This window comes from Odocoileus virginianus, chromosome 33 (genome assembly GCF_023699985.2).
Source record: "Odocoileus virginianus isolate 20LAN1187 ecotype Illinois chromosome 33, Ovbor_1.2, whole genome shotgun sequence".
In the NCBI taxonomy this organism is placed as follows: domain Eukaryota; kingdom Metazoa; phylum Chordata; class Mammalia; order Artiodactyla; family Cervidae; genus Odocoileus; species Odocoileus virginianus.
Window position 1 is genome coordinate 33,465,864 of NC_069706.1, and position 23,366 is coordinate 33,489,229.

The window sequence follows — 23,366 nt, forward strand, 5'->3', positions numbered from 1 at the left end:
CCACTGGGACTGCCAAGGGAAGTCCTCCAAGGATGCTTTTAAAAATCATCATCAAGAAATTCCTTCTGTAGCCCTCAGGGGAAGTCCCTCAAGCAGGTTGCTTTCTTTTCTGTCACCTTCCTCACCCACACCCCAAACAAAACCAAAGAGGCTCATTTCCACTTGGACTTGGCTCAGAGACCTGTTGCGGTTGTCAGATGGGGCGGCGGCTTTTCTCTGAGACAAGGAAGCCTGACTGGGACACGTCTGGATCTTAGGTATAGGAGAGAGTTCTCTAGTCTTCCTTGCCAGGAAAAGCCAGGCAACCTTTGCCCTCTCTCCTTGTTGACAGCTGGACAACCACACCAAGAGGCTAAATTTTGTTTTTCTCTGTTAGATTCGTCATGAACAGGTGACGCTGACGAGGACACGGGGGTTCTTAAGTGTGGGGACATGGAGCCTTCATCTAAAGCCTTAATGTATCAGCAGCAATTATTAAACCACTTACTGGATGTGGCCCTTTGATCATAAGCTGTCTGACAGGTGCCACCCGCAGGCAACACATCCGTCTTTTAAAGGCAGACCCTATCACATGATGATTCAGGAAGAACTTTTAAGACTCCGAATCTGTCCTATCAGGGAAGCAATAAAATCATATGTGGTCATAGTGTGGAGGAAAAATTTTCCTTCTCATGTGGAGGAAAAGTCTTCCTTCTCAATAGCTAAGTGTTATTATTTTCTCTCTGTAATGCCCCGTCCAGACTCTATGACATAGTGACAGTTAGAGCTAGTCCCAACAGTATGGGTAAAGTAATTAAAAAAAAAAAAAAGAAAGAAAGAAAGAAAAGAAAAGAAAAAAAAATGAACAGAAGAAAAAAGAAAGAAAAGAAAAAGTAAGGAACAAATACATCTTCCACCAACCTTGATTTTTCACTTCGGCGAATTCCTTGTTGTATTCTTCGAGAGTTTCCCTAAGTTTTTGGTTCTCCGTCTCAATGTCGTGCAGGCGCTGCACTTTGAGCTGGAGCTGCTGCCCGAGGTCCAGCGCGGGAACGGGATCTGCAAGAGAGGGACACACAGGTCACCCTCCTCTGGACACGCTTGAGCCACCCTTGCAGAGGCTTGGAGCAGGTCACCTGGCTCCCAGGCTATCAGCTTCCCGGGGCCCCGCTGGGTGGACAGGGTTCGTCTCTGCAGCCGCTAAGGGACGTGCGGGTAGAACCCAGTGCATGAGAATGGGGCGAGACTGACCATGGGCTCCCTGGGATCTGCCCACTGCCCTGGCCTGGTCTGACACTTGAAGGATTTTTCATTCCCTGATCTGATTGGAAGAGAGAGAGATATATACGGTGGCTGTTGGGGCAGGCAGGGGCAGTGGGGGAGCCCGGAAAAATCACCCAGCACCCGCTTGGAGAAGGCACCGAAAGCCTCAGGTTTCTAATAATTCTTGTGAAGCTGGTAATGACACCTGCTACCTGGAGAGCATCTGCTCATCACAGAACACTTTTTACGGACATTTTCTCATTTGAACCCTAGGACAATCCTGGGAGAGAGATGTGTCACATGTATCTCATTCTTTACACAGAAGTCGGAACTAAAGTTCAGGGAGGCAGGGTGATGTGTCCAGGTTTCCAGTTGGTTAGTAGGCAGAGGGGTTTCCCTGGTGGCTCAGTGGTAAGGAATCTGCCTGCCAATGCAGGAGACGTGGGTTTGATCCCTGGGTCGGGAAGATCCTCTGGAGCAGGAAATGGCAACCCATTCTGGAATTCTTGTCTGGGAAATGCCATGGACAGAGGAGCCTGGTGGGTTGTAGTCCATGGGGTTGCAGAGTCAGAATGACTTGGCAACAATAACAATAGGAGGCAGAGAGAACTCAGACCTAGGTCTGTGAGATCAGTGATCATCCTTCCAGTGAGGAAGGTCCCCTGAGGGGGGCTCTCGTAAGATAATCCCCTATTCAGGACAGGACCATTTTCTGTCATGGTCATCCTTTAACTGATGAAGCACGCTCAGGAGACAAGTCAGGGTTTACTAGCTGGTGATCTGAAGACAGGAGAACCCTGAGTTTCTGCTCATGGTGGCTCTGCCTTTTGTGAGAGGCATAGCTGGTGACCGAGCCATGGTGACCCGTACCGGGCCACTGAGCCAGCCAGTCAGGAGGCTACCCCACTGCTAGTTATAGCACAAACAGTAGGAGAATGGAGATCTAGGCCAGTTACGAGAAGTCTTATAGACAATTCAATGTGCTATCCACCTTCAGATTCCTTACAAGAAAACTGGATTAATTAGGTGAACCACTGACTGAAACCACCCATCCTGGCCCAGGCACGATAGTAACCACTTGACATGAATAATCTTACAACAGGAGGTCCTGATAAGAAACTAACAAGCTACCACCACTGGAAGAATCTGGGAAGGGTCCAAAGAAGAGAGGAGACGCCAGTCCATATGTCCTACCAACCTCCCAGAATCCTCGTAGGAATCCATCTTGAAAGAGCAAAGCATGCACCACCAGAAAGGACCCTGAGTTGGAATGACTGGCCAGAAACCTGGAAACAAATCCCCTCACCAGAAAAACCCGAGACTGTGAGCCACGTGGCAGAGTGGTTCTCCTGGGCTCCCGACCCTGATGCTCTCTTCCTGGGCATCCCTTCCCAACGAAGTCTCTTGCTTTGTCAGCATGTGTGTCTCCCAGGACAATTCATTTCTGAGTGTTAGACAAGAGCCCATTCCCGGGCCCTGGAAGGGGTTCTAATTCCTGTAAAGGATTTGGACCTAAAATTGGACACTGTGGACATGGAAATTTATGGTACTAGTGAGGTCTTTGCCTTTACCATTAATTTAGCACAAAATGGAGATATATTAAATGTTCTTCTGGCATCAACTGGGTCTTTATTTTTATTTCTGCTGCACTTATAATCCACCTGCCGGGCCCCAGTGGGGCACTTCCTCTAGGACCCTCGGGCCCCGTCAGAGCAGAAGCATACTCGAGTCTGCTGGGCTTAGAAGAGATTACAGAAGATATTTCTGGTATGGACGCCAGCATCACTTGTGAGACGGCTGCAAAGATTTAGTCTCTGGGTGAGGAATGCTAAACACCAAGCCCGGTGGATCAACAAGGGTATATATTCAAGCGCTCACTTAATTTTCAAATACCAGAGCCGTTAATTTTTCAGACCACCCCTGGTTCCTGGAAGGGAGGGCTCGGCCTACCACGCCTCAGTTGGCACAGCCACCAGGAGCCAGGAGCACTCTGAGATGCCAGTGTCTTCACGGGGTTTACAAAACGCAGGCCCCAGGGCTTGTCCAGTACAGCGTCCAACACCGTCCATCAAGTGAAACCCCAGCGGCTGGGCACTGATTCTGGGTGCATATACAGCTTATGACTACATCACTGCTTTCTCATTTGTGGCCTCTCATGATTATTTTTATCAGCATTAAAATATTTATATTAAAGTAGATCTCAAAAAAAAAAATAAAGTAGATCTCAAAAGCTATTTCAGGGATATGGTTCCTTGCAAGTAGGAGTGGCAATAATACTATAGAATGAACATCCTCAGAACATTTCAGGGACAGCTTTTTATTTTTAAATTTCAGTATCTTCCCTGGACACCTTCCCACCCCCTTCTCCTCTCCCACCATGGTCTCATGCCGGGCAAATGGCCTGAAGGAGACAAAGCAGCATGCCCTTGGCTCCCTCCACGTACGATGACAACTTGAACTTGAAAGTGAGATCAGGGAAGAACTGAGGAGAGGAGAACCACTGTGCTTCTATTAAAGTCTATGAACGTCAACTCCTGTAGGCTTCCCGGCACAACTGCCAGTCCAAATTATATTTTTGAAGAGCTAAGCTAGTGTACTGCCCTCCATCCCTAAAACTTCTGCTGACAACTCTTCCAGTCCATTCCTTTTAAGAAGCCAGGACCCACTGTGTCTGCTTCGAATAAAAAAATACTTTCCCTCGTTTGATTCAGCAAGGAATTCAGTGACATATAAAAATAGCATGCACACTGTCAAGTCAATGGTAACTAGGACCTTTAGACAAATTTTCAAAGCATTATATTGTAAATGAAAATTCTGGCATGCTCATAATTATTCATTATGGCATGTATATTTAATTTAACACGATTAAAGGTTAACGCCTAAGTAGCAAAACTGGTCAAAGAATAAAGAATGAACTGGATTCAAACATCTCTATGCATTAAACTTCAAACTTTACTACAGTACAGTTGAATGACTCAACGCCTACAGCATTTGAATATTGTTTTGGATTATGTAAAAGGCATTGCTAAAGTACCTCTTAGGCTTAATTTTTATTACTTGTATTAAAGGAACAGCTAATTACCACATGACAATATAATGACTCTAGCATGTTTGGGCTAGAGACCAAAACAATGAATTTCGGCATGCCAAACCCCAGCCTGCATGTTAATCTAGGGGAAATCATAGCTTTTTGTCTCGTTAATGATTTCCAATGCCATTTAAACCCCACACAAGTATTGTTAGGTCTTATTCTGAACGTCACAAGCCGCCAGTCTCAGCAGCTCCATTAGGGAACTGTCTGGGGGAGGTGAGCGCACACACCCATCCGTGGAACAGGAACACACGAAATCCCTGCCACCTCCTAGTCAACGCGCTTCACTGCCGCTGCCATGCTCCCGACGCAACAAACTTGCAAAGTGTTCTACAGCCATCCCATAGTTCATTCCTGAAACGCTCTTTGAGGCATGCTATAGCTCATTATGCAACAGAGGACTCAAAGAATGCAATTATAACAAACAACAAGACCGTCGCCTGCATGTATTCAGCACCTTCGCCTAAGTACATGGGACATTATCTCATTAATTCTAGCCATCACAGCCAGAGGTCGGTGGGGAGGGGGCCCTGCAGCATGTCAGGCGCTGGCGTCTCACCCAGGGAACACAGGGAGGAGAGAAGTCGGCCAGGCAAACAGGTATGCAAAAGTCTAATTAAGATTTCTACTTCCTGTTCCAGCAGCCAACTAAATTATACTGTCTCTTCAGGTACTAATATAACAAGTCTATCCTAAGCATCTGTCTGCTCTGGGTTAAGACACTGGGATGGACATCCAGGTGAATCAGGCAGGCCCAACCTCACAGAGATAAACCATGTTCACAAACAACAAATATAAAGCAAGGAGGGCCAAATGGAAGACCGTTTCCAGATGGAGAAACCAGGAAAATTAGACTGTTTTTTTTTTTTTTAAAAGAGCCAGAGTTTAGACCTGTGGAGACTTTGGGGCAGTAAATTCACATGGAAGGAACAGCATGGAGCTAGAAGCAGGGGAGGGCCAGGTGCAGCCACAGAAACAGTTCAGTCCAACTGCTGGCACCCACGTACACACACTATGACATCAGTACTGTGCCAGGTGCTGGGGGGACATGATGGTGAACAAGACAAAACACTTGTTCTCAAAGACTTGACATTCTACTGAAGACTGGGAGACAGACAGACAGCAAAACCAAACAAAACGGTGTTTTCAGTACTGCCAAGGGTGAAGATGAGAGGAGACAGGGTGTGGAGAATGGGGAATGGGCTCTGGAGACAGAGGGACAGGGAGGGACTCTGAGGGGGGTGACCCTGGGGTTGAGACCCGGATGTTGAAGAGGAGAGAACGTGGAGACTCTTGGAAGAGGAAACGGCTATGCAGAGGTCCAGGGGTGAGTGTGAGGAGGCGTATACAAGGCCAGAGAGAAGCTGGCGAGGTATGAAGAAAGGAAGGGGACGTGGCAAAGGACAAGTGGCCAGAGCGGGAGCCCTGAGTGCAAAGATTCAAAGAAAGATATGAACAAAAGAGAGAGGGAGAGAGACAATGTGAAGAAGAATCACACTGAGTCTCAGAGCTGAGATTACTGCTCTGGAGACGCCCCACTGCACAGCAGGCGGTGTGTCAGTCTCATAAAGATGGCGTCTACGTGAGCGAAGGGGCCGAGTGTGGATTCAACTCGACCGCGACGGGCAAAGCCCCCAGAGAAGAGGACTCTCGCGAGATGAGCCACTGAGGCACGAGAGGGAAGCTGCCGTGCCGTGAGAGCGTTTGTTGGTTTTCTAGTTGCAAAGTATTTAAGAGTTTTAAGCTTAAAGACGAGTTACACAATTTTCTTTTAAAAAGCTAAGTGTTCTAAATGAGCTGCCCTGTTCTGTAGTGGCAGATGGCTATCAGTAATATGCTGCCTGGCAGACATTTAAAAAAATATAAACACATAATCTATGTCTTCGAAGTAAATGTGATGTTTTAATACTTAGTTGGGGGGGGGGGGAACTGCTTCTTGAATGAAACTCATCTACAGACAGCATTTTAAAAGTGGATATTTGGAAATGTTCCCATCATCACATAAACTTATGGGCAAAGACAACATTTTCTACAAAAAAATATCTCAATGCCTCATATCAAACAAGAGGGAGTAGAGAGAAATGGTTTAGAGTGTGGGCCATACTACATGCTATTGAATCTCAGTTCTGCCAGTTACTGGATGTGCAACCTTAGAGAAGCTACTTAATATCTCCATATCTTACTCTCTTCATCTATAAAGTGGGCATAATAATTGTGCCAATATCATTAAGTTGTTGTAAGGATTAATCACCACAATATGTGTATACACTGCCAGGCATGGAGTTAATATTCAACAGATGTTACCTATTATCAATTAACTCAAACCTGAAGAAATATTTATCAAAAGTAGTTTCAAACCCATTTGTTGATGAAAAAAAAAAATACAGTATCTTCCGACTAGTTAGCAAGAAAAATTGAATACCAGGGTAAATAAAAATTTACTACCTGAACTTCAACTAATATTTTCTCATAACTGGTATGCAGCTTTCAAAGGTATAAATCATGTTTTTGTAAAGATCGCTAATAATGTACTGGTTTGGTTTGGTTTTATGTATCTTTGTGAGTTATCTTTTCCAGCCATTTATGGCAGCCATTGAAACCAAGAACAAAATGAACAAAACTTAAGAGATTTCCACTGCTGGCTATGACAGATTAACTGGCACCAGACCTGACCTCTGGTCATAAACTGGAATACTAGGCAATCTAAATGAAACCACCACTTATAGACGTTGAACAACCAGCAGAGCAGGATGGTGATCCCTGAGACAGGGAACAAGTAAGGTGAGCTTTATGATCACCCTGACTTTTCTGCCAGGAAATACTTTCTGGACTGCAGCACAGGCAAGGGGGAAACCCAAGCAGAGCATAATGGTCTTTTGGATTGAGAAGATAGATTTCAGAAGATCAGGAGGCTGAAGTACCTGGAATTTATAGGGCAGAGCACTGGAAAGGAAGGAGATATGCAGAGAAAGAGAGAAATCTGCAGAGGAATAATCTAAAATCTGTTTCTAAAAGATAAGGTACATATGTACACATCAGGTGAAACTCCTCAAGGCTGGGCAAAGAACTGCAAGGAAGGTTCCAATCATCAAATCCTAGAGTTTGCAGAGTGTTAGGAGGCTTCTGAGTTACAACCAGCCTGAGAAGAGAGGCTTGTTGAACAGCCAGGACGTTCAGTGGAAGACACCAAAGGGCCACACCAGAGTGGAGGGCTAAGCTAACCCTAAAGTCAAGGCTAGTTTGGACCTGTCCCCAAAGGCATAGAGCATGTCTCTGAATAATTGAGTGGATCTGCAAGTAATTTAACTGCCTGCCCCAAATATTTCAACACTCTTAAGAAAGACAACAAAATCCAGTTAATAATTAAAATGTCCAACATCCAATCAAAAATTACTAGACATGCAAAGAAGCAGGATAAGGGGAAAAAATCAGTTATTAAAAACAGAACCAGAAATTATAAGCGACAATGGAAGTAGCTGACAAAGACTTAAACAATTATTATAAGCATGCTCAAGGATTAAAGAAAAACATGAACATAATAAGGAGAGGAATAGAAGCTATAAAGAACCAGACAGAATTCTAGAACTTAAAATACAATATCTGAAATTTAAAAAAAAATTTCCTATAATGGCTTAAGCACGTTAGACACTGCAAAATAAAAAAGATCATAGAACTAATCCAAAGACATAGTCACAGAAACTACCTAAATAGAAGCACAGAGAAGAGATTGGAAAAAAAAAAGTTACTAAAACCTCAGCAAGTTGTGAAACAATAACAAACAATCTGACATACATGTCCCCAAAAGGGGTGAGGGATGTATTTGAAAGAAGTGGCAAAGTTTCCAAAGAAAGCTATAAACCTCAAATCCAAGAAACTCAACAAGATCCAGGCAGAATAAATGCAAAGAACACCAATAAGCAGTCAAATTTCTGAAATGAAGAATAAAAAGAAAATCTTAAAAGCCAGATAAAAGAAGACTCCTGGGAAGACTCAGTAGTGTTGTCAATTTCCCTCAAATTGATCTACAGATACAGTGGAATCCAGATCAAAATCCCGGTCAGGCTTGTTTGTACAAATTGACAAGTCAAGTCTAAAATTTACATAGAAACTCAATGAATCAAAACAATTTTGAAAAAAAACAGACCAAAGGTAAAGACTTATATATACTCTGAGTTCAAAATTGACTAAAAAGGCACAAAAGTCAAGATATTATAATATTAACATAAGGATAGACATTCAGATCAATGAAATAATAAGCTCGACTTCATTAAAATAAAAACTTCTGCTCTTTATATGACAAGAAACTGGGAGAAAACATTTGCAGTGAATATATTTGACAGAGGACTTTTGTATCTAGACTATATAAAAGTTAGAATTCAACAGTAGGCCAAACAACCCATTTTAAAAAATGGGCAGAAGATTTAAACAGATGCCTTAGAAGTGAAGTTCTATGAAGGTTCAAAAGCATGTGAATAAAAATTTAGCATCATTAGTCATTGAGAAAAACACAAGTGAAAATCACAACGAATATGCTCCACACTCACTAGAATGTCTAACACCTAAAGCGCTGACAACAACAAATGGAGGGGACAGGGAGCAACTGGAACTCCTACAGGTATTGGGGGAGGGGGCTAAAATGACATAACTACTTGGAAAAACCATTCGATGGTTTCTTATCAAGCTAAACATGCACCCACCCTATGCTGCAGGAATTCTACTCCTAGCTATTTATCTAAGAGAAATGAAAACAAATGTCCACATACACTGTCTATGAACACTTACAGCAGGCTTATTCATGACAGCCACAAACTGGAAACAGTTCAAAAGTCCATGAACAGGTGGATGTGAAGGCAAATTGTTATACATCCACACAGTGAAACACCACTCCCCAATAAATGTGGACAAATAACCCCCAAAACACCACACTGAGTGGAGGAAGTCAAATGCATCAGAGTACCTACCCAAGGACCCCATTTATGTGAAACTCCAGAAATGATGAACCTAACCTGGGTCAACAGAAAGCACATCAGAGGTTGCTGGCATTTGAGATTGTGAGGGAACTTTTGAGGGGTTATGAATGTCTGTATCTTGACTGTCTGACTGGCCATTGTATCAAACTGTACACAAAACAGATGTTTTATTGTGTATAGACTATGCCTCAATGAGGTTGATTTATTTTTTTTCCATTTATTTTTATTAGTTGGAGGCTAATTACTTTACAATATTGTAGTGTTTTTTGCCATACATTGACATGAATCAGCCATGGATTTACATGTGTTCCCCATCCTGAACCCCCCTCCCACCTCCCTCCCCATCCCATCCCTCTGGGTCATCCCAGTGCACCAGCCCTGAGCACTTGTCTCATGCATCCAACCTGGACTGGTGATCTGTTTCACACTTGATAATACACATGTTTTGATGCTGTTCTCTCAGATCATCCCACCCTCGCCTTCTTCCATAGAGTCCAGAAGTCTGTTCTATACATCTATGTCTCTTTTTCTGTCTTGCATATAGGGTTATCGTTACCATCTTTCTAAATTCCATATATATGCATTAGTATACTATATTGATGTTTATCTTTCTGGCTTACTTCACTGTATAATGGGCTCCAGTTTTATCCATCTCATTAGAACTGATTCAAATGAATTCTTTTTAATGGCTGAGTAATATTCCATTGTGTATAGGTACCACAGCTTTCTTATGCATTCGTCTGCTGATGGGCATCTAGGTTGCTTCCATGTCCTGGCTATTATAAACAGTGCTGCGATGAACATTGGGGTGCACGTGTCTCTTTCAGATCTGGTATCCTTGGTGTGTATGCCCAGGAGTGGGATTGCTGGGTCATATGGCAGTTCTATTTCCAGTTTTTTAAGGAATCTCCACACTGTTCTCCATAGTGGCTATACTAGTTTGCATTCCCACCAACAGTGTAAGAGGGTTCCCTTTTCTCTACACCCTCTTCAGCATTTACTGCTTGTAGACGTTTGGATAGCAGCCATTCTGCCTGACCTGTAATGGTACCTCATTGAGGTTTTGATTTGCATTTCTCTGATAATGAATGATGTTGAGCATCTTTTCATGTGTTTGTTAGCCATCTGTATGTCTTCTTTGGAGAAATGTCTGTTTAGATCTTTGGCCCATTTTTTGATTGGGTCATTTATTTTTCTGGAATTGAGCTGCAGGAGTTGCTTGTATATTTTTGAGATTAATCCTTTGTCTGTTTCTTCATTTGCTATTATTTTCTCCCATTCTGAAGGCTGTCTTTTCACCTTGCTTATACTTACCTTTGTTGTGCAAAAGCTTTTAAGTTTCATTAGGTCCCATTTGTTTATTTTTGCTTTTGTTTCCAATATTCTGGGAGGTGGGTCATAGAGGATTTTGCTGTGATTTATGTTGGAGAGTGTTTTGCCTATGTTCTCCTCTAGGAGTTTTATAGTTTCTGGTCTTACATTTAGATCTTTAATCCATTTTGAGTTTATTTTTGTGTATGGTGTTAGAAAGTGTTCTAGTTTCATTCTTTTACAAGTGGTTGACCAGTTTTCCCAGCACCACTTGTTAAAGAGGTTGTCTTTTTTCCATTGTATATTCTTGCCTCCTTTGTCGAAGATAAGGTGTCCATAGGTACGTGGATTTATCTCTGGGCTTTCTATTTTGTTCCATTGATCTATATTTCTGTCTTTGTTCCAGTACCATACTGTCTTGATGACTGTGGCTTTGTGTTAGAGTCTGAAGTCAGGCAGGTTGATTCCTCCAGTTCCATTCTTCTTTCTCAAGATTGCTTTGGCTATTCGAGGTTTTTTGTATTTCCATACAAATTGTGAAATTATTTAATGAGGTTGATCTAAAAATACATGTATTTTTACTGAGAGCAAAATATTTTTTTGTACTGCTAATAAAATGCAAATTTTAAGTCCTTTTGAGTCTTCATCACATCCTTTAAAGTCTGTTTTTAGCACATGATTGGCAACGTATTTCATACACTGCTGTAATGACACGTGTACATCATTTACATAAATAAATAGTATATATTGGGGGGTATAAGTTTGAATTTTTTTTTTTACTGTTGGGGGACATGAACAAAAGTAGCTCAAAGACCACTCAGACTGTGGACTTTGTAGAAAGGATGGACGGAGGAGGTGGAGTCAAGGTGGTGAGAAGTAACAGAGGCTTGGATTAGGGGTGGCTGACGGGGTGAGCAGTCAGATTTGGGGTGCATTCTGGAGGCCGGGTCAGCAGGACTCACTGATAGATTGGCTCTAAGGTGTGAGAGAGGGAAAGGAGAGCAGGCTGACCCCTGCCTTTGTGGCCAAAGCCACTGCGTGCATGGTGATGACATCTACTTTCTGGTGGCGGGGAGTGGGGGCCTGGGGAGGGGGAGACATCATCTAATTTCTGGTGGGAGGTAGTACTGTGGGGGACCAGCTGCTCTCCTGTGGTCACGTGGTGTCTGCAAGCCTAACAGAGTCAGAGTCGCCCAGGGAAAGTCTGGGGAACCCACACTCCTACAGAGGGAGAGAGGGTCTGAAGAGGAGCATAACAGGATAGGTGGGTTCTGTGGGCACAGTGGATTCTCACATAAAGAGCTGGCCAGTGGAGGGAGACGCCACCCTCCTCTGAGCATGTGTGTCTTCTCAGTGAAAAATGAGGTGTGTGGAGATCAGGGCTGAAGAAAGGTGTGAAACAGCACCTGTAAGGGGGATGCTGGGAATAAGGGTGGGGCCCGTCTGGGCATCTCTGACCTTATGTAGAATAACCAGCGTGGTTCTGCAGGGACTTTGGGACACTGGTGTGGATGCCCTGGTCACTGTCACACCAACAGCTCTGGGGCAGGTACGTCCTGGGAGGAGGAAGAGGGTGCCACAACCACATTTGGGGAGGGGGCCTGAAGGGCTGGGAATCAGGGCTCTGATTCCGTGGGGCAGTGGGGTGCTGGGGTGTCTGTGCAGGATGGCAGCGGGATGCTGGCTGCTTTTGTTGTGAGGGACTGCAAAGACTAACCCCCTGGACCCCAGTCCACCTGTGTGCAGAAGGGGGGAGGGGGATGCGGCCCGTGAGCGCCAACCCTGTGACGACATCAGAACGCAGCAGACGTTCCCCTCCACCAGGGCACTCTGGGCTAATGTAATCATACGATTACATAATTAACCCAGCTGTCTCATTAAGAAAATCAACTGGAATTCAGGGCATAATTAGTCATACAGCAATTAGCATGCTGATGAGCAACTGATGAGAAGCTGTCTAGATAGCGCGTGTGCCAGGACCACCCCAGTCACAGCAGAGCGGGGAAGACGCCACCCCCACCCCCCGCTCCCACTGCAAGCCAAGTCACCAAGTCACCACCAGTGAGTTCTCCTGCTGGGCTGGGGGATGGGGACAGGAGTCCAGAGGGAGAATCCTGAAGATGGGGCGGCAAGCGCCTCAGATGCCCATCTTGTCAGGCTGGCCTTTCCTCAGCACGTGTGCAGCTACTTGCTCAGCTTGCAAACATTCCGCTCCTTGGGCCCCAAGTGTGTTCCAGGCTGGTCGAGGAGGGTGGAGAGGCGGCCTCCTCTTCCAGCTGCAGTCACCCCAGCACTGGTTAGAGCCTGACCAGCCCCTGGCTCCTTCGGACCAGCTCTGGTCCTGCAGCCCAGCAGGGGAATTGGGGGCACCTGCAACCCACAGCTTCACCCCACGGCCCAGGCCCCGTCCCTCTTCTGTCCTGTCGTGGAGCCAGTGGTTCAGTCTCAAGTGTGAATGGAGATGTTTCAGAAAAGTAACCTGAAAACAAAGGGGCTCCTGCTATCAGGCCCTGAGGTTAGAGTTCTCTCTGGAGGGACCTGGGCACCCGTGGGCTGCTGCCAACCCTGGGAGCCTAGAAGACCCGGACTGGAGCAGCCTCCCAGGAGCAGGCTGGAGTGGCCACATCACATGGCCTTCAAAATGCCACAAAGATGCATGTCGGTGAAAAGCCTGGTATGAGAAGCAAGGGGGTAGTTCTAACAGATCATAAGACTTCGCTGCTTTTTTTTTTTTTGGCCAGGAGTCTTACTGTGCATCCTTCATCAGGGGATAGACAGGAAGAAAAAAGAAAGGAAAAAAGACTGAACAGTGCTTCCTGGTTTTAACTGATATCAAGTGTTCACTTAAAACAGCTTGTTGGGCACAAAGGACCGGCTCACTCTGTTATTCTTATGTGCATGATTCGTTGCTCAGTCGTGTCTGACTCTTTGCGACACTAGGGATTATAGTCCGCCAGGCTCCTCTGTCCATAGGATTCTCCAGGCAAGAATACTGGAATGGGTTGCCATTTCCTTCTCCAGGGGATCTTCATGACCCAAGGATTGAATCTGCGTGTCCACTGTCTCCTGCGTTGCAGGCAGATTCTTTACCTGCTAAGCCATTGGGGAAGCCCTGTTATTCTTACAGAAAAGAATTAAAAAGCAGCTCTTAGAATGGATGATGGTCCTGTTTTACTTCTGGATCCTCAGATGTGAGGCCGATGGGGACCTTCTCCAGCACAGACGGTTTTCTTAAATCCTGATGGAAACTTCCCGCCGGCCTGAAGCAGCAGCACCCAGGAGCAGGGGCATCTTGGTGTGGGTGCTGCAGACAGAGCAGCCTCCAAAGCGGGCTCCCTTCTGCTGGTTCCCTTTCGAGACTTCTGAAAACTCACACTTTCTACTTCTGACCGCAGGCCAGTCATCCGAGGGGAACGAGGTGAGCCGGGCCAGTTAGGAAGCACTGAGCGCCAGCAGTTTCCTGAGTCCGTGAGTGTTTTATCTCACAGGTAATGATAGGAAACGGCAACCCACTGCAGTACTCTCACCTGGAGAATCCCATGGACGGAGGGGCCTGGTGGGCTAAGTCCATGGGGTTGCACAGAGTCGGACACGCCTGAGCACAAGCGTTTCATCATGGGCTCCCTAAGATTTAAATCTTAAACCAACCCTTCTGGGCACTGCCTTTGTGTTTGAAGGCTTTGGGTCTATAAGACCTAAACCACGTCTTAGCAAGGACTGAGAGATGACTCTCTGTTGGCATTGGGGTGGGAGGGGCCCAGAGAGAACCCAGAAGATGATGAAAACCAGCAAAGGCTCTGCCAATGGACACTGCACCCAGGGCAAAGAAGTTCTGCAGCACCGCTGCCCAGCTCTCCAACACTTTTCTTTCCAGGAACTTCTGAAAAAAAAACACCTTTGCAGAGATGTTTGTGGGACTGAAAAGGCACAGTTATGTTTTATACCAGTTATTAAGTGTGGACAAATAGTCCACCCACTACTGCTTACGTTCTTATCTGGTTAACCTGCTACTAAGGGCTATTCAGCAACTGAGACTGAGAGTTGAATATTTTATAAATGTATGCTCCTACGCTGCCCCCTCCAACTCGATTGTAGAGATAGAGACGAGCTCATTGTAAAGAATCTAAAAAGTATCAAGAAGCAAGAGCGAAGTCACCCACAGGAGGTTAATTCCTGGCAGATTATGTATACCATGGTAACTCTGCTCAGAACACAGTAAAAATTCCAGTTATGCAAGGGCCTTTAAGAGGAGGTCATTCTAGAATTTTCCCAGCTATCTGAGAGGGTCATACTTTAAGAGCAGAGACATTTACTGCTTCTTCCAGAGGGAAGGAGGCTGCCTAACTTCACCGGCTTAACTGTGGGATATTCTCTCCAAGACGCTCCGCGGTCTTGCACCACCCAAGGGAGGGCAGGGGCCGCGTCTCAGCCGCATTTGCATCTTGGGTAGGTGGTGCCAGGCCTGGCACGTGGCTGCCGGAAATGTAGGCAGAGGGAGTGTGTAAGTATGACTTGGGAACAGCACGCCTTGAACTTTTTCTTGCACTGCTGGGGCCAATGTGGTTGACAGTCGCTGACCTCTGCTCTCACCCACAAATAGAGATTCCAGCGCATAAGGATGCTGGCCTCCTGCTCAGGGAGTCTGCTGCTGAGGACTCCCCGACCTGGGGCCTCGCCGGGGTGTCCTCTCCAAGTCACGCTGCTGGCAGAGGCTATGATTCTTTTCCTCATGTGAGTGGCCATTAGAAAATTAATATAAATCCCTATCAGAGGTTATTAAAATAAAAAATTTTAAATATTTGCAAGAGTAAGCTATTTGTACGTTGATCATATAAACGATGATATAAAATGTGTGATAAGAGTCACAGATGAAGCCATTTAGGCTGATGATGTAAAGCTATGACCTTATGAATCTAAATATAAAACTACTATGTTGACAAGAAAGGCAAAGACCACATTCAACCAGAACAATAATGAGAACCGATAATAGAATTGGTGACTGGAGGCTAATTTGGCACACTTCTCCCTGGTCTTCCTTTTAATTTTGTAAACAGTATTGTCATTTAGAGAAGGATGAAGTAACACTGCATTAACTGGGTCCTGGGCGAGAGCCATCTGAGTAGCTCTCCCCCACTGTCCATTCCTCTCCAAGTCCACCCCCGCTAGTGGAAACCCAGTGACCTCACCTCTCCTTCCCATACCACCTGGGACCCCTTTCTGATCTGCTTCCACACTGCAGTCAGGCTGACTTTTCATTATGCAAATCTGATCACGTCATCTCTCTGTTTAAAATCCATCAATGGTCTGTCTGTGAGACAAAGTCCAGAACCCTTGGTCTACTCCAGCGGCCTGGGCCCCTCCCTCCTGAGTCACGGCATTCCCTGACTCAGCTCGACGACGCGCAGGGCCCTGGACTACTGATGCTGTCCCGGTGTGGACGATACGGTACGTGGCCACTCTCATCACACCCCTCTCCTCCTCCTGCTCCCTGGGGCTCACTGCCACCTCTGACCCTGCCCCATCCTTCCCCATCTACACTCTCTTGCCCAGGGGGCTCTGCCTTCAGAGCACTGTTCACACCTAAAATTCACTAATGATCTGTGTGATGACTTCTGGAAGCCCACATTCCCACAAGACTCTCGAGTCCACAAGAGCAGGAAGCTGTCTGTCCCACCTGCTCCCTGCTCCATCCCTGGTGCTCAGCACCGTGCCAGGGGACAGCATCCTCAGTGCTGACAGGGTTGCGGGGTTGCTCCATGGAGCCAAGGGGCACAGCAATGGGGAAAGATAGCATACACTGGCCACAGAAGCAGGATGTTTCTGATAACAAGTATCTGATAATAACCTCAAAACTGACGAAGGAATGAGGCACATCTGGTGACAAGTGAGAAGGGAGGTAAAGATGAGGTCTTAAAGTGGCAGCTGCTCAGGGGACACACCAGGACAAGTACGGTTTAAATGTTTACTCAGTGTCTTTGAACTAAAGGAGGTTTTTGGAAGGAGAAATAACACTACTTGGGACTTCGGATGTGGAAGCTGAGAAGGGGGAGGTGCTGGGTGACCCCAATGCTTCTTTTGAACAACAGAGCTGCACCACTCAGGGAGGGAAAGGGCTGGGGCAGAGGGAGTCCCCTGCTCCATGCATGAGGCTGGGTGTGTGGAGCTTGGGATGCTGGCTGGATAGCTACTTAACCCAACACATTCTGGACGTTAGTACCAGCCACGATAACCCAAGGCCTCTGAAGTACATGTGCTGGTCTGATGAACCCTGAGTGTTAAGTACCATCTAGATGCTGAGCGCAGTGATCTAGAGCACAGGCTCAGCAGTTGTGGTGCACTGGCTTAGTTGCCGAGGCATGTGGGATCTTCCTGGTGCCAAGTCACTTCAGTCATGTCTTACTCTTTGTGGCCCCATGAACTATAGCCCGCCAGGCTCCTCTGTCCATGGGATTTTCCCAGGCAAAGACACCAGAGTGGGTTGCCATTCCCTCCTCCAGGGGATCTTCCTGACCCAGGGATTGAACCCATATCTCTTATAAGTTCTGCACTGGCAAGCAGGTTCTTTACCACTAGTGCAACCTGGGAAGAGGGATCAAACCCATGTTCCCTGCATTGGCAAGCAGATTCTTAAACACTGGATCACCAGGGAAGTCCAAGTTGTTTCTTGAAATCAGAACTTGACACACCCCACGTAAGTTTCTGAATTTGGCTGAATTGAAGCCTGGAGCCCATAGATAGGCCCTCTGACTCTCTCCATATATGTGACTGACCATCAATAAATGCACTGCTATTGACCAGGCCCTTCCTGTAAGCCCCAGCCACACTATTACTTCATCTGAGGGACAAGCAGACTTCAAAACACAAGTTGAGAGCACCAAGCTCCATTCCTGCTTTTCAAGTACTTGTTAGATGTGTCAGGCCACAGCATTTGTAAGAAATGACTACCTGGGAGGCAGGTAAACGTGATCTACGTGGCATGCAAATGTACTCTGATGAACTCTTATTACTATAGAAAACATCAAACATTATTTGCTCATACCACCTGAAATTAAAACTGCCAGCCAAAAAGGATAATTATGAAGAATATCACCAGTACAAGGAAAATGATGATGGGATAACATTAAATGGAAAAAGCAGAATGTAACTATATACTCATGATCAAAGTTCCATAAAAATTATATATGTATATGAAGAAGGACTGCTCAGGCAAAGAGGAGTGCTGATGAGAAAAGTCGTCTCTTTTCTATCAATAGGCAGTGAAGATGGAAAATAACTGCAGACAAAGAAACCCAACGACTTGTTCAAGTGGCTTCCCAGTGGAGAAACCTCACTAAGCAAGGACCTGGGGATGAGCTGGACTTTTTTTAAAAAAAAGAGTGTAGGTTATTTAGGAAACAAGAGCTGCAGGCTCTCTGGGTCTCTGGCAAAAGGCAAAATAAGCTGGCTCACTTTCAACTAAGTCACTAACACAGAACTAGCACTGGCACAAGAAAACGCAAGCGGGTCCATCAAGCTGCTGATGCCTGGGAAAGAGCACACAAACGATTCATTTACCGTGGAAGAGGCTTCACATGAGCCTCAATCAGAGTATTCAGGAAACCCTAGGTGGGTACAGCTGAAAGGCTAGAATTTGGAACTAAGAGCTGGATAAACTCCTGAGATAGCAAAAGGGTTAGAACAAAGGCAATCCCTCTCCATTACTAGGCTGTTTCCCCACCTTATTCCATTTTACAGATGGGAAAACTGAGGTTCATAGAGGAACAAGGGATGTGGTCAAGAATGCATAACGAGACCCTGGTATCTGGATCTCCCTGCGCCCCATCTCAAGTGTCTAAGTGTGTTCTCCTGCTCCTAGTTTGGTGTGGCCTCTGGCTTCCAGAGGGGACACAAAGCCCTCAGGGGACTTGAATGAGAATACAATACAGATACAAAGGAGACTTGTCTGCTTTGCTTTGTTAAGGCAGTTCTAGCTGTGTTGGTGATGCACACAGGATTCCTAATGAGGGCAAGCTTGCAGCTCTAGTGGGCAGGGTGGGGAGGGTGGTGGTTATTTGGTTTCCTTGGTCAGCAGAGAATGGCATTCAAATGGCTCATTTTCTGATCTAAGTCTTTTCAGGACTGAGTTGGGACCCGTGTGGTTGTATCTATCACCTCGCCACGGATGAGTGTACCACCTGGGGACAGAGGGTTGATGGGACCAGTGGGGGCTCTAAATTCCATCTTGCTTTTCTAAAATAAGGAATGAGGAGCCATTATTTCTCTGAATGCAGTAGCAAGCATTATTAAAATTGTAGCTCTTTATTGCCTTCAAAAGAAGAAACATCTCCTACACATTGTAGTTAAATGGGTTACCACCCGCCCTTTGATATGAAGTGAAAGACTTGGCCAGAGGTCACTGATTCCCTGGATGACCTGGGAGAGGAGCGAGGCATGCCAGGTGCCCTATTGAAGCCATTCCTGAACGTGGAATTGGTCAGCCCAGAACCGTGAACATCCAGGGCATCTGCATAGTGCACACACAGGTTCTATTTCTTCTCTGTGAGACGTGCAGCATTTTAAACCAAAGCTAAACGTGGCAGCTCCATCAGAAACCCACTGACTCACCAGACACAATGCCCATAGATGGGCTGCAAGTGCTGGGCTTACCTGGAACATCAATCAATCTCTTGTAGACATTCAAGAAGGCTGCCTCAGCTTCTTTGCTTCTTTTACTCAGTGCATCAATCTGAAAGGAAACGGGAGGAAGAAAAGAACACAGAGCTCAAAATTTGTCAAGAGGTGATTTAATAATCATTGCTTGTCTAGTGAATTCCCACGGCAAATGGGAGTCTGATTTCTTCATGGAAATGCTGGACAGCTGGGCCTTCAACCTCTTAGTGTAAACGTCTACAAACACACAAGAGGGAGAAAATCCACGGGCGCTAGCTAGCCCATTGAAGGGGAACGAGGCAGGGCAGTCCCATTGCCCAACAAGGTTGGGGCTCTCCAAGAGAACACGTTCTCTTTCTTTCTTCCACCAGTGTAGACTATTCTTCCACCAGTATAGACTAAGAGCTGACACATGCCAGACTCTGCACGGAGGCGGGGCAGAGCTGTCCCTACAGCTCTCAGCTTCAGGGGCTCGTGGTCCAGTTGGGGAACAGGTATGTAAATGAGTAGTGAAATCTCGGCTAGGGGACTTCCCCGGTGGTTCAGAGGCTAAAACTCCATGATTCCAATGCAGAGAACCTGGGTTCGAACCCTGATTAGGGAACTAGATTCCACATACCACAACTGAAGATCATGTGTGCTGCAGTTAAGACCTAGCACAGCCAAATAAATGAATTCCAACCAGGAAAGTGCTCGGTAAGCAGAGTCCTGGGGACACTAAGAAGGGGACAGGTGTCGAGCAAGAAAGCAGGTGACATCTGAGCAGGGTCCTCAAGAGCAGCTCACCAGGTGGAGAGGTGACACAAAAGGGGAGGAGCACATTCAAACACCAAGGTTCTGAAACCTGCGGGCCCTTAGGTCCTCTTGAAGAATTTTCTGAAAATCAGAGACCCTCCTCCTAGAAACACACACACACATGGTTACATGTTCTACTTGTAGGACACTCACGTGTCCACCTGTGTTCTGTCCATAGAATCCAGATGAAACTTGAATGGGGTTCTAACACCCCAGGGAATGTGGGGCTGCTGGAGGCGGGGCGCACGGATACACGGGTGTGAGACTGGCCAGGTGAGGGGGTCGGTGCACTGTCTGGACCTGAGTCACAGCGGAAGGAGGCCAGGAGGGGCAGGAAGGAGGTGACCTTTCCCACCAGGTTGCTGCCTCTGCCCCGGTGCAGGGCAGGTGCTCTGCCGGGCAGCAGCAGAGGGGACCGTGGGAAAGAGGCCGACCAGAGAGCCCAGGTCCAGCTGAGCTGATGCGAGACTCAGGAGGATCCAGGAGTGTTAAGGACGGAGTCTGCGTTTCGAGCTTAGGCGACGGTGAATTCCTGCCTCAGTGGCCAGGATCAGTGTGTCTCACGAACCAACCCAGCTGAGTTGGTTTCCCTCCAGTGAAAAATCTATTCATCAGAGAAAGGTGACGTGTCCCCAGCATGCCGGACACACATCCAGAGAGGCTTCAGTGGCTGGCTGAACTCAGTACGTATTTTGCTCCCCAAACACGTTCACTCAGACAACAGATCACTTTTTACCCCTGAAGCGTGCAAGATGCTACACGCATGGAGTTCACGCTGGCTCAGGAAAAGGACACTAAATTATATATTCCTCTGTCCCCTCACAGAATTATACTCTGTCTCCAACGTTATTAAAGAGGCAAAAGGATGTGGTGTAATTATAGGGCCTCTCACCTGAGCCAACCAACAATTTGTTAAGGGCTGACAGAGGTCACCTGATTTAAGACGGGAAGACCCTGGGGAGGGGGACACAAGGTTTGTGGGAGGGGGAGCAGGGCAGGTCTCGGGAAATCCAAGGCAGTAGAAAAAAAAGCACAGTGTATACACTTCCAACTTCTACCAAGTCGTGCTGCAAAATGCCCACGTGAAGGCAGTTGTTGAGGACTCAGACCCACTTTCTCCCCTGATAAAACAGGGTTGGGATTCGGGCATGTTTTCCAAATAATCCACAAGGACCACTTAAAAATGTCAAGGTACTCCTCTCTTTATTTTTAAAATAAAATCCTTCCCCCCAACTCTGATTCTTAGCAGTTCACATTCATTGTATAATTAGAAATATATTAAAAAATAAAGAGGAAAATTAACCCCATAATTCTGCCATTCACCAGTGGAAGTCATTTCTCTGTCTGCTGTTCCCTTTTAATTTTGAATGAAAGGTAGGCATGTAGGCAAACTATAGAGACAGTAGATTAGTGGTTGTCTAGGGCGGGGGACTCAGAGGATGACGGCTAAGGGGTGTGGGTTTCTTTTTGGGGTGATGAAATGTCACACGATTGATCACAACTGTAGTAAAAGTCAATGCCAGGTTTAAATGGGTGAATTATATGGTATGTGAATTATATACCAATAAAGCTGTTTTAAACGTGTGTGTGTATATGTGTTGAAATCAAACTGTATGGAAAATTTTGTATTGGGCTTTCATGAACATATAAAGTCTTTTCGATGTCTATTATATAATTTGGGGAATGCCTCAGCAGTATTATTTCAACGGTTCCTAACCACCGCCTACATCAGTGTTTTGAGCAAAGGGGGATATTTGGAGCTGCCTTTCCAGCTGTCTCAAGTTCTCCCTTCGCTCCAGACCTTTCTGCCACCTCCCGTGTGCGCTGTGCCCATGGGCATCAGAGTCTGCCCCAGAAGCAGGGCAGAGGCCCTGGCTGCTCTCCACGCCTCTCGACACCCACAGACGCTTCTCTGCTCGGCTCCAGATCTGCCTAGAGAGGACCCCCCTGCTTCCCAGGAATTCGACCTGAACCCACAAAGGTGGCTGCCTCTACTGGGCGCAGAGGATGGGATGTGGAAGGATCCTGAACACTGTCCTCTCTCTCCTGTCTGGGTTGTTGGTGGGGATGTGGGGGAGGGGTAGGTGCCTTACACGACACACTTGGGACTCTTATGGATTGCACCGTATCCCTTTCTGAGAGTCCTGACCCCCAGTACTCATGGACGTGGCTTTATTTGGGGATAGGGTCTTTGCAGATGACCGAGTTAAGGTGAGGTCATTAGGATGGGCCCTAATCCAACATGACCCTGTCTTTATAAACAAGGGCCATCTGGACACAGAGACAGTCATGCACACAGGAGAAGCTCACCTGAGCAGGCAGCCAGGGATGTGGGTGAGGCACCTACAAACCAGAGATGGTCAGCAAATCACCAGGAGCCAGGGGAGGGGCCTGGAATAGACCCTCGCTCACGGCCCTCAGAAGAAGCCCGCCCTGCCGACACCCTGGCCTCGGCCTCCGGCCTCCAGGCTGTGAGCGGCACGGGCCTGCTGTGGAGGACGCTCAGCCTGCGGTGCTTGGCTCCGGCAGCCCTGGCAAATCAGCACAGGAACTGCGCGCCTGTGGCATCTTTGTGCTCTGTCTGCACAGATGTAAGGACACTCAACCCAGTCCTGCGAGAACGAGGCCAGGCCGCTGAGCTTTCTTAACACATTAGGCAACTGGGCTGAGGATTCTTGAGAGAGGTGGCGAGAGCGCCATGTGTGGGTGAGTTTCTCCTTGATGAAGTCCCCCAAGCCTTCTTCCAAGGTTTCCAAACCTGGAAGGATTTGTTGATGCTGGCAATTTTGAGACTTCCTCTGCTCACTCACTCTTCTGACTCCTGCCACGGGCTTGGGCTCGGAGTGTGGGTCTGTCCTCCCCTCACCCAGCTCCAGCTTCTCTGGGGTGGGCTCTCCCGTGTTTTCTCTTCCTTGAGCACCCCTTGTTGCCATCTCTGCCCCCCGAAGATCTGGCTGTGTTGCCAGATTCAGTGCAGGCTCCACTGGCCCCAGGATGCCTGTGCCGGGTTCCCCTGGAGCCAGGCTGGCCGGCCTTGTGTGCCAGTCCCACCAACCAGGGTTGGGCGGGTGGGGGAGCCCAGGGGGATGAAGTGCTCAGTGCCTGGTGCAGGGAAGTGGGGCCCTGTCTGTCCCCCTTATCATGTTGTGAGAGAGGAAGAGACGGCGTCATCTTCATCCTCACGCCCTCAGCGCCTACCTTTGAGCCAGAACTCGGTGTGGCAGCCCCTTGGCACAAGGGGTAAGAGGTTTGTGAATGAGAAGAGGTCTGTGGTGAGGTCTTAGGCACGGATTGGATGACAGGTCCTG

The 23,366-nt window shown here is 46.9% G+C and overlaps 1 protein-coding gene across 8 annotated transcripts in view; it reads right to left on the reverse strand.

The window, feature by feature from the left end:
• Positions 1-23,366, reverse strand: part of CUX1 (cut like homeobox 1) — a 348,366-nt gene that overhangs the window by 139,198 nt on the left and 185,802 nt on the right. For all 8 annotated transcript variants that reach the window (XM_070460260.1, XM_070460259.1, XM_070460255.1 and 5 more), the window contains exons 4-5: positions 19,261-19,339; positions 901-1,038 (exon numbers count right to left, since the gene is read on the reverse strand). In XM_070460260.1, coding sequence (XP_070316361.1) covers positions 901-1,038; positions 19,261-19,339 — 217 coding nt within the window. The remainder of the gene's footprint in view (positions 1-900; positions 1,039-19,260; positions 19,340-23,366) is intronic.